The sequence below is a fragment of the Eriocheir sinensis genome, unplaced genomic scaffold (genome assembly GCF_024679095.1).
Source record: "Eriocheir sinensis breed Jianghai 21 unplaced genomic scaffold, ASM2467909v1 Scaffold47, whole genome shotgun sequence".
In the NCBI taxonomy this organism is placed as follows: Eukaryota; Metazoa; Arthropoda; class Malacostraca; order Decapoda; family Varunidae; genus Eriocheir; species Eriocheir sinensis.
In genome coordinates, this window is record NW_026111798.1 from 352,023 (window position 1) to 363,235 (window position 11,213).

General features: G+C 44.7%; 1 protein-coding gene across 2 annotated transcripts; it reads left to right on the top strand.

The window, feature by feature from the left end:
• Positions 1-1,511: 1,511 nt before the first annotated feature.
• LOC126992468 (microfibril-associated glycoprotein 4-like) lies at positions 1,512-9,937 on the top strand. 2 transcript variants are annotated; one of them, XM_050851218.1, is made up of 8 exons: positions 1,512-1,598; positions 2,437-2,779; positions 4,873-4,911; positions 5,168-5,239; positions 6,986-7,152; positions 7,626-7,755; positions 8,674-8,792; positions 9,221-9,937. In XM_050851218.1, the coding sequence occupies exons 2-8, from the start codon at positions 2,490-2,492 to the stop codon at positions 9,427-9,429; spliced, it is 1,026 nt and encodes a 341-aa protein (XP_050707175.1). In that variant the 5' UTR covers positions 1,512-1,598; positions 2,437-2,489; the 3' UTR covers positions 9,430-9,937. The 2 variants fall into 2 exon arrangements, with proteins under 2 accessions (XP_050707175.1, XP_050707176.1); XM_050851219.1 differs by having other exon boundaries at positions 4,876-4,911.
• Positions 9,938-11,213: the final 1,276 nt, after the last annotated feature.

An 11,213-nucleotide genomic window follows, 5' to 3' on the forward strand; every position in this document is an offset into this window, starting at 1 on the left:
TCACCATTAGGGTGGGGGACTTCCCGGCCTGTCCAGCTGAGGGCCATGCCAGGAACACTTGAAGTACACACACATACACGCGCGTGTCATGCATCTTACATGACTGTCGTGACGCAATCACCACTATCTTAAAACTGACTCCGAATTTATTTAACGAAAATCTCTTACGTTACATCCCACTTAATTAGGCTGTCACAAGTAATTCTAATATGGATTTACTCTTATGCAATGTTATCGTGCTTATATCCCTACCATATATACTAAAGTTATGTGTGGCAAGTAAACTATTTTTATTTTGAAAACTGCTACTTCCTCTGTGGAACGAGTATGTTGTGAGCATTTTTTACTCCTCATATTTATTCTTGTTGAGCCTCCTCTTCTACCAAAACAAGATGACCAAATATTGAGAGCTATAACATTATATTTAATGCCTTTTTCACTTTTTATTAATTATCAGTATATCATATTATCAATATGGAGGCGGTGGCTGAGTGGTTAGCCCGCAGGTCCTGCGTTCGCCGCGTTCTGGATGATGCAGGGTTCCAATCCGCCGCTACTACCTGGGATTTTTCAGTCACCGCCGAGTGGCCTAAGACTACCCACATGCTGTCCTGAAGACCATTCATCAACCCGGACTCTAGAGGACCTGTTCAAGTGAAATAAAAAATGAGCTCCGGGGGGCAGGATGAACAATACATGGCGCCAATATAAACATTGCCTGTACCTTGACGGGCTGGGGACGACCACCAAACCCCTGAAGAAAGCCTACCGGTGCTATAGCCCAGGACGTAAAAAAATGAAAATAAATAAAACAGAAATAAAAATGTCGACTATTGTGTCACTGGCTATCATACACCAAACAACCCTACTTTACTAGTTCCTCTAACAATGATTGAAATTACTGACACTCCCCATTCAGAATCTTGAGTCTTGCGTAGAAGTTAACAACAGGTTGACTTCCAAGCAGTCTGCCACCTGACGTTATTGGGATACGCTAAAACTCTTATTTGTTCCGGCAATTGCCCTCTTGCTCCTCCACAACCTAGACACCTAAACATCATCAGCTGCTTACACGGACAGATGCTGTGTTCAGGGTAAATGCAAAGGATAGTGATACATATAACTCATCATATCACAGATACACCTGTTCACTTATCTGTCTATTTATCCATCTATCTAACTATCAATCTATTTTTCTATCTATCTACGTATCTATTTGTCTATCTATCTATGTATCTATTTGTCTATCTATCTAACTAGCTAGCTATCATCCTACTCATCTACTTACATACATACTCATCCATCCATCACCTCAATATATTCGCCTTTACCCCTCTCACTGTATTTTCTGGTACGTTAAGTAATCCCCGTACCAGGAAAACCGAGCCAATATGTCAAACGCCGCTTGACAAGACATTTTTCACACGCCACACGTGCGGCCTTCCTCGGCCCCCTCCCACCCTTCCCCGCTGACAGCTGGATTCTCGACCCTTACTTATACGTGTGGCCGACGGGTTTTCGGTCCCACAACCGCTGCAACAAACCCTACAGGAGACAGCCACGGGGCACAGTTCACCTTGCCTTCACTTAGGACAAAGGTATGCATTTTTATTACAGACTAGATAATCTGTAGGAGTTTTGTTTATCTATAGCACTCCCAGGGGATCATATACTAGTTTTAGAGAGTGCTAGGATTGATGACCACACAAATACAAGGCACTGTTTTAGGATCGTGTAGCTCCACATCTGGCTTTGCTTAAGTGAGTGACTTTTGGTAGGATTATTCACCTACTGCATTCCCATTTATATTTTATTGTTTGTGCATGCTATTGACTTCTCAGATTCCGTATATGTAGAGAATCATGTCAACTAAGCAACATTTTCTATTCACTTTATGATGCAGTAGTGAATGTCGGTAGGGTTGAGTTATGGGTAATGCTGAGCAGCTTAAGCTTGGCACAGAAGGTGTTCGACAGCTCATATCTAAGACCGGAGAACTGTGGTAAAAATGGCAAGAAATACTGACCCACACCTAGTCTGATACGCAAAGGAGTGAATTAAGTCTATTCTCTTCTTTGGCTTTCGTAATTTCAGAGTCTGTTTATGATGTTCTTTGCTTTTTGCTACATTTATTATTTTGTTTCATAAGATTGCTCCAACATTTTTTATATTTTTTAACTGGAGAATCTACAAACGAATACACTCAGTTCATTACGGTAAAATTCAGGACTGCTCATATGTTCTCTTTATTTCACCAAGTTTCATTGATGTTGCTGTTTTTTTTAGAGACTGACAAGTGCGCTATACTTTTGTCCTTGCTCTTTCTCTTTGTTTTGTTTGTTTTGCATCCCGCGTCATGTATATCCTTTTGTGTGCGTGCAAAAAAACTAACGATCCCTTTTGGAGTATGTTTTAAAGAAGCTTATTACTTCGCAGAACAAACGAAAGGGAACGAGCGTACGTAGCGTGCGTGTGTGCGTAAGGCCGTCATGCTAATGCTGTGGGCCTGCGTGTGGGCTGCCTGGTGGGCGGGGGCAGCGGGGGCGGCGGCTGAAACGTTTGTGAGGGATGAACCGACTATCGTTAATATCTCCATCAACGACAGCACCTTCACCGCCGGCACCGACACCTCCACCGACGACACCACCTTCGCTGCCAGCACCGACTCCACTACCGACGACAACGCTTTCACTACCTCCCCTACCAGCAGCGAGACCTCCACCCCCGAGACCCCCACCACCAGGGCTGTCATCACCACCATAGCCCCGGATGAATTACCGTAAGTGTGAAATGCCTCTGATTAACGGTTCACATTACGATTTAGAGGATGATCCGTGCAGTGGCCCGGCGTGTTGGGGGATAAAACCTTGATCGTCATCCGTACGGTCAGTGATTACTTCCTGTTGTAATGACCCCCATAAACAGGTGCACGGGAATGTTTAATTAACACTGTTGTCAGTACCATTATTGCTGGGACATTTTGACGGGTTGCAGGAGAGAGGAAACACGGGTGTAATGAGGTGAATGTATACCCTACTAGTTTCAACTAAGACTTAATTTTTCAGGAAAACTGCGATGCCTCAGGGGTCATTCTGCTATATATAGGTCACACGAGACGCACCGATCGCTGCTCAGAGGTCAGGTCACTCAACCGTCTGGCCGCCGGTGCTAGAGTACTTTCCCTCTCACCCCTCTGTCCCCGTAGGCTACACACACCCGTACTGCCGACCACGCCCACACCAGACCTCCAGTTCTTTGTATAATATTTCGGTCCATTGCAGCGTATAAGGCTAGGTTCCGTTCCATGACGTTCTCTTCATTAGATCGGGGAACGCTGCCTCCTAAAAAATATACAGGAAACTGACTAACAAGGCCGATTACATCCATTGCCTCAGCGCCCACATGAGGACAAACAGAGGTATAGTGATCGATTTCTTCATACGCACTCTCCGAACATTCAGCGACGAGTTCTTGAGTGACGAAATTTACCACACTGAAGACACGTTCCCCAGACTGGGGCACCTCAAGGGTATCCTGGTTGAGTTAGGAGCAAGAGCGAAGGCGACAAGGGAAAGAAAAGGCACGGAAAAATAAACCCGTGGAAATACCTAGTCGTGCCTATAGACTGGCTGATCGTAGCGTTGAGAGAGAGCCTTACGTCACGCGGGCTACGTAATAGCCAGTTCCGGGGGACAATGAGTCAGTGAACTGGTGTAAAAAGGTAGTCGGTCGATGGGCAGGACTGTGTGGTATACCGAGTACCCTGCAGCGGGTGTAAGTGCAGCCTACTTCGGTGAGCCTGGCAGCGGCCCGGACGTTAGGCTCAAAGAACTCATGGCTGACGTGAGACGCCGCCGCCAAACCAGCGCCCTAGTGAACCATACTGAAAGATAGACTCTTGCCGAAGCGAACAAGTGCGGCAGTGCTGAGAAGTGGCCTGAGCAAACTAGAGAGGAAGGTCACGGAAGCCTTACACATCACCACGGACCGAATTATTAACAAAAGAACTAGAGACGTCAGAGTAGGAGGCGTCAGCAGCCAGACTGTGTTTGTGCAGCCCACGGCGACGGACGGGTGAAAGGAAAAGTGCCTCATCACCGGCGGCCAGATGATTGACAGCGGGTGGTGGGTGACCTGGCCTCCGAGCAGCGACCTGTACCTATCTAGCACGATGACACCTGAGCCGCTGTAATATCCCCGAAGAAGCCTTAAGCGACGCTAATGGGAAACACCAGGATCCATACGTATGGATCCTGGGAAACACACTCACCTCAGCATACTCGTGTTTCTTTTCTGCTCCTTCTACACTATTATTATTATTATTACTATTATTATTATTATTATTATTATTATTATTATTATTATTATTATTATTATTATTATTATTACTGTTAGTAGTAGTAGTAGTAGTAGTAGCTGTAGTATAGTGGTAGTATTGTAGTAGTAGTAGTAGTAGTAGTAGTAGTCGTAATGGTAGTAGTGGTGGTTGTAGTAGTAGTAGTAGTAGTAGTAGTAGTAGTGGTAGTCGTAATGGTAGTAGAGGTGGTTGTAGTAGTGGTAGTAGTAGTAGTAGTAATACAAGTAGCAGTGATTCAAGTCGTAGAAGCAGTGCCTGTTGTTCTTGTTAATGTTGTTGTTCTTCTCTTTGATTCTGTAGCAACACCGAAAGCGGCATTTTGCGCTATAGCTCTGTTGGTCTTGCGTTACAAATAAAAACTATCCTCGATTACGAATTCGATCTTGAACTATTTGCTTTACTGTAACACCACCACTCCATAACCATATACACACAAGGCTCACAAGGTGCGGCCCATTTTATCTCTCCTTTGAACATCAGGGTATTGTTATTGTCAAGTTTTTTTTATTTCCCAGCAGCACTGCAACGACTCCACCACCGCGAAGAGCAGGCCTGTGAGTATTAGTGGGCGTTAATGCCTATGATCGTGTTCGCAGTGTTTTATTATCAACGACCGTGAGGTTCCCTGAAATAAACATATGTTCCTTTGGGGGCATAGACGAAGGGAGGGGAGAATGAGGGTTAGGAAAAAATATACAAATGAAAATGAAACTGCGTAGTGAGAGCTGTGTGTGTCTGTGTGTGTGTGTGTGTGTGTGTGTGTGTGTGTGTGTGTGTGTGTGCGTAATATTCCCCCCTCTTCCCCATCAGCCCCGTGGACTGTGCCGACCACCTCATGGGCGGAGCCACGGTTAGCGGGGTGTACGAGATCTACCCCTTCACGTGAGTACCCTAGCAGGGGCGCGTCTCTTATAGTGATGAACAGTGCGGCAAATTATCAATAAAGCCTCTAAACATCATGTAGGTGGATTTAAAGGTCACCTTGCCACTCGCACCACAGTCAGGTGGGAGGAGGATGTAAATTAATTCAACTCGGGTTTACCTTTTCTATAAATACAGTAAAAACAAATAAAACAAAAACTATCGCCTAAACATGTTAAGCTGCATTTATAAATAAGTGCTATCCGTATACCAAGGAAAACTAACGTATTCGAGAACAGTGTTTACTTCACAACGAAGCAAATGGAAACAACGAAGTAAGAAATTAAGGCCTTACACGTACCATACAAACCTCAGGGTGCCGTGAACGAACAGTCATACGTGCCGCGGGGAGGGAAAGCGTGTCGGAACGTTTTTAGTCTAGTTTTACCCGCCTCCGCACACCGCCTCTGCCGTAATGTCCATGATGATGACAACGTATAATGTAACAGTGTGTAAATAATGTCATTAACGGTATTATTATTATTATTATTATTATTATTATTATTATTATTATTATTATTATTATTACTAGCGGGACCCGTGTATATACCACGATAAACTTCGTAATTCTCATCTTCTTCTCAATCCCCTTCTAAGCCTCTTAATCCTCTTCCTCCTTCTCGTAAACCTCTTGTAAACCTCTTAATCTTCTTCTATAACTCGTAATCCTCTTCCATTTCCAATTAATCTTCTTCTAAACCTCTTAATCCTCTTCCATCTCCTCTTAATCCTCCTTTTAATCCTCTTCCTCCTCCTCGTAAACCTCTTCTAAAACACGTAGTCCTCTTCCATTTCGTCTTAATCCTCTTCCTTTTTCTCTTTATCCTCTTCTAAATCTCCTAATCCTCTTACTTTTCCTCTTAATCCTCTTCTAAATCTTTTAATCCTCTTCCTCCTCTTCGTAAACCTCGTGTAAACCTCTTAATCCTCTTCCATTTTCTCTTAATCCTCTTCTAAATCTCTTAATCGTCTTACTTTTTCTCTTAATCCTCTTTTAAACCTTGTAATTCTCCTCCTCTACCTCCTAGTAAACATCTTGTAAACCTCTTAATCCTCTTCTAAAACTAATAATCCTCTTCTATTTCCTCTTAATCCTCTTCTAAATCTCTTAATCCTCTTCCTCTTAAACCCCTTTTTTAACCTCTTAATTCCCCCCCTCCATGGCCTTGAAGATGATGCAAATAAACTCGCAACGTTGCTATGCAGACGATGAGACTTGATTGAACTGAGGATTAGGCTGAAATTTGTTTAACATGCAAAAAGCACTGACAGCACAATGATGTTCAAATTTACACACCACTTTTCTACCGAATAAACAATTAACTGTCTGAAAAGTCTTGTCATTCAGTGGCAAGTGGCATCCAGCAGCAGGAGACCGGCTGGGCGAGCAAAACTCACGGAGAGGAAGTAAGAAACACCTGAAACCATTGGCAGAAACGGAGGAGTCAGCAGAAACTTTGAATGTCTCTCTAAGCGTGCCAAGCTTCCGAGCGGCAGAAGATACCTAAACGGAATGTGACATTTAAATGTCAACATCGAATCGAGAATTACGCCAAGAACTGACATCTTAGATACATTGAATGCTAAAGCATCCAGGAACAGTGTACCATGGACATATATCAGGGAGCGAGACGCACAATAACATGCTTTCTATCTCTCTCTGTGGTATAGCTGTGCCTCACCACGGACCGCACCTTCATCCGGCAGGTGCACGTGCGGCAGGTCTGTGCAGGTGTGGTGCGACATGGAGACGGACGGCGGCGGCTGGACGGTGTTCCTGAACCGCCAGAACCAGGCAAGCCAACTCGACTTCAACCGCACGTGGGACGAGTACAAGGAAGGCTTCGGCAGACCCTACGAGGAGTACTGGATGGGTGGGAGTTCATAAATACATATATTTTTTTACAGCTAGAGAGACAGTCCACGGGCTAACAAAAGATACGAAAGAATATTAACTGCACTCATTTACAATAAAATGAGGCAGAGGGTGACGAAAAATCTCCTCCTTGACCAAGACTTTCTCGATAGCAATATCCAGACAATGATTGCCTGCTGAAAAAATCTTCTTGTTAACACACAAAGTTCACACGGTCAGCCAGGCAAAGTTCACACGGGATTAGCTATCTCATTTTAATCTTCATATTCGTCGGCCAGGATTAGTCCAGTGCAAGACAAAGACCTTTCCCAACGCTCTTTACTTACACCTGATGTCAGCGTACTAAATGTTGATCAAGCAGAATTGCTTATATAATTTCTCCATCTGATTTGCTGTCACTCCAGGCTTTTCATACATTTCTTCGGTTGACATTCTCTAGCTTTTTAACCTGTGACGCAAAATCCTGTGCAGGTCTGGAAACACTTCACGTTATGACCTTCGGACGCACCTACTCGCTGCGCCTGGACCTGGAGGTGGCGTCGTCGGGGCTGCGAGAGTACGCGACACACGCCATCGTGAAGGTCGAGGACGAGGACACCGGGTGAGGAGCCAGTTTAAAAAGGAAGAAGAGTCCGCCGATTAACACGACTCCTTACAACTGATCCTTAAACTAATGAGATATTCTTGTTACACGTTACTTTCAAGATTTGTTTCAGTCGAGGACGATGACTCCCAGTGAGAGGCTGATTAAAAGAAGAAAATATATGGGGTAGTTCGCCCACAGACGTGCAAATATGAATGCCTACAAATAATCTTTAAAACCAATGAGATGTACTTATTCCATGTTACTGTCTATATCCACACCTCATTTATTAGTAATCACCAAAGCCAAAGAATAGGAGTGTCTCCCAACTACATCAGAGGCGCCTAGTTGTTACCAAAAGAGTCATGCTGGTGCTCTAGGCATGGTCAGGGTCTCGAAGAAGTACCCTGAGCACACAAAAAAATAACTATTCTATCAGTATCAGTTTGAATTTCGCGCGGCTCTTTTGGTAACATGGCGCTAGTGATGATGTTGGCCAGACTCTCCTGTTTTATGGCTCGGGTTATCACTCTCTGCTCCTTTTTCTGCGGCAGTGTGTCATCTACAGCTCATTTCCTCACAACCTCATACTGATTTTATTTCTTGTATTTTTTTTCTTCATATTAGGAGCTCAATTTAATCAATAACCAAATATTGCTCTCCTAGTGGCACTGTTAATATCTATAGGCGAGCTCATTTTCAGTACTTCATTTTAAGGAATAAGTTATCAACTCTCCGCCGTAACCTTCTCATATTTTTATTCATATTTGCAACTCAGTTCAATCCTAATAACCAAGAATTGCTCTCTCTTCTTACGGCACTGTTAATATTTCAAAGTGGTTAGAGATAAAAAAAAATGCTCGTGTCTTGCGGTTCAGTAAGGAATCAGTTATCTGCTCTTCATCGTAACCTTCTCTTCCTCTCGCGTATTGACAGCTACAAGATCGTCACGAGCGGCACAGAGGCAGGAAGTTCCAACAGCCGATACTGTTTTCGCTACATGAACTACCGCTCCTTCACCACGGTGGACCGGGACTACGACTACCTGTATAACGGTGTGTGTGTGTGTGTGTGTGTGTGTGTGTGTGGCGGGGGGTTAGGGTGTGTGTGGGAGTTGGGGGGGGGGGGGGGAAATAAGGGTGTGTAGGAGGGGGTAAGCGTGTGTGGGGAGGGAGCTGATACTTATGTAAACACAAAGGAACATACACTGACATTATGATCAACCAACATCTTTAAGAATGAATTGCGATGTCTCCTATAACTTTCCTTTCAGTTAGTTTTGGGTATTCGACCTCGGATTTCATAAAGCTCCATCCTTAACATATCCCGTGTCACGTATAATTACAATATCTATATGTGGTTCTTACTTTGCTGAGCTATCATATTCTACCTTACCTAGACAGTTTGAAAAGTGAGCGTATGCTGCATGACAATTACAAAAACATTTTCCACTTAATCTCAATCCTGCATTGCTCCGGTACAGACAACTGTGCAGCCGCGCAGGGAGGCGCCTGGTGGTACTACAATTGCAAGTACTTCAACCCCACCAGCACCTACGACTCCTTCATCGCCCTAAACTGTTATGGCACAAGCGAGAGGAACGTGACGAGTCTGCAGGTTAAGATACGGCCGGCCATCTGCGACACGTCCCTCAAGACCATCCACGCGCGGGAAATGAGCTGCGGCTGTTAGGGTTTCCGAGACGCCTCCCGCCCTCGCCACCTTCAGCTTCGTGTGAGAGGTGAAAAGCAAGCTGTGAACATAATATAGTCTGAAGCACATCCTGGCGTCGTGAGAACCTGTTTGCTTCACGATAGTTTACATCTATATGGGCTAGTTATTTATATGTTATTTATCATGTAACACGTATGAAGACCCACTCGGTGAAGAAAGTAATAGTGTAACAAACGTAAATGTAAATATCATCTATTCCTAAGAGAGAGTTTCGAGATAAGCCATAAAATTTATCCGTTACTTTCGCTTATACGATCACTGAGATTTCATTGTAACACTGGTAAAGAGGATGATGAAGAAACACCCATGATCTTCAGCACGTCCCCGAGTTACACCTACACCGCTGGGGCAGGTGACGCAGCTCCGCACGCACCTCGTTGTGTTGCTGATCAGGTGTGAGCGGTTGTCATGATATTCAATCACTACTGTATCTATTGGAGTAATAAATATTTGGCATAGCTCTACGCCCCATTGTTCTCGATACATGAAATATTACATGGACATATTTTTAGTATTTAGTGAGAGATAATAAATTATTTAAATACAGCATGAAAGAGGCGCAAGGGACGAGTAGTAAATGTTTAGTGGCGGGGACAAACATACGTTCCTGGAGTGAAACACACCAGACTGAAAAGATCAGGTCACAGGGCACCCATATCCTTGCGGGTTGTCGTCGAGGAGGGTGCACTGAATGCCACCAGCAGGCCGATCAGCAGCATTAGGACATAGGTCGCGTCCAGCAGCTGCAGGTAGTGGGCGTTGGAAAAATGCATCACCAGCTGTGGGTCATGTGCGTAGCACCGCGAGAATCTGTTACCCCTGGACTCCGGGATGAACCAGCAGGAGGCGTCCCCAGAGGCGTGCCGCAGACTGGTAATTCTGCTGACGTTGGTGACGTGGTGCGCGCAGCTGACGGAACAGGCGGCGATGTCGAGGTGGTCGCGTCTGTTGTAGGCCGTGATGAGCAGCGCCGCCATCAAGATAATGCTGATTGTGGCGGTGATGCAGAAGGTGGGCTTTAGAACATCCGCTAGAGCCAGACTCACCGCGGCTAGCAGACTCAGCAGCAGGTACGGCCTGACGACGTTGGAGAGAGTGGCGCGCACTGCCGCCTCCAGCAGGTGTGGCGCGGCGGTGAGCTGGCTGTGGGTGGTCAGCAGGAGGAAGGCCACCAGCGGCAGCGCCACCGCCGCTCCTGCCACGCCCACGAACATCCGAAAGCCACGGGCAAACATGTGCGTCCGCGACAGAGTAATACTGAATATTAAAAAAAAAAAAACTCTGATATGTGAGCCACGACGGAATGCGCGCTAACAGTTCCCATCAAGCATTTGAATATGTGATTTGTATTCTACTTCCCTCGACAACCGCAGTTTTAAAAAACTCCGAGCTGCTGTATAAAAAAATATCTTATATATTTTCTAATCGTTTCTATTAACTTATAAAGAAAATTATCCATGCCTTTTTTTTTATGAAATCTTGTCATTTTTTTCTCGCTATTCGACGCACATCAATTTAGCGAATGCTTCGCCTCTTTGATCACCAAACACATCCTTCTCATTGGCCGCTGTCCTTTGTCCATCACAAATACAGGAAACACGCTTTTTATATACTCTGCAAACTTTTAAGGGGAATTTCGTTATCCCTTTATCACACTACTCTCATGGCGCCTATTTTCTTAAAGGATTATTTTGCTGCAAGTTGATAAGATATTAGAATAATACATCAATAACACGTATATG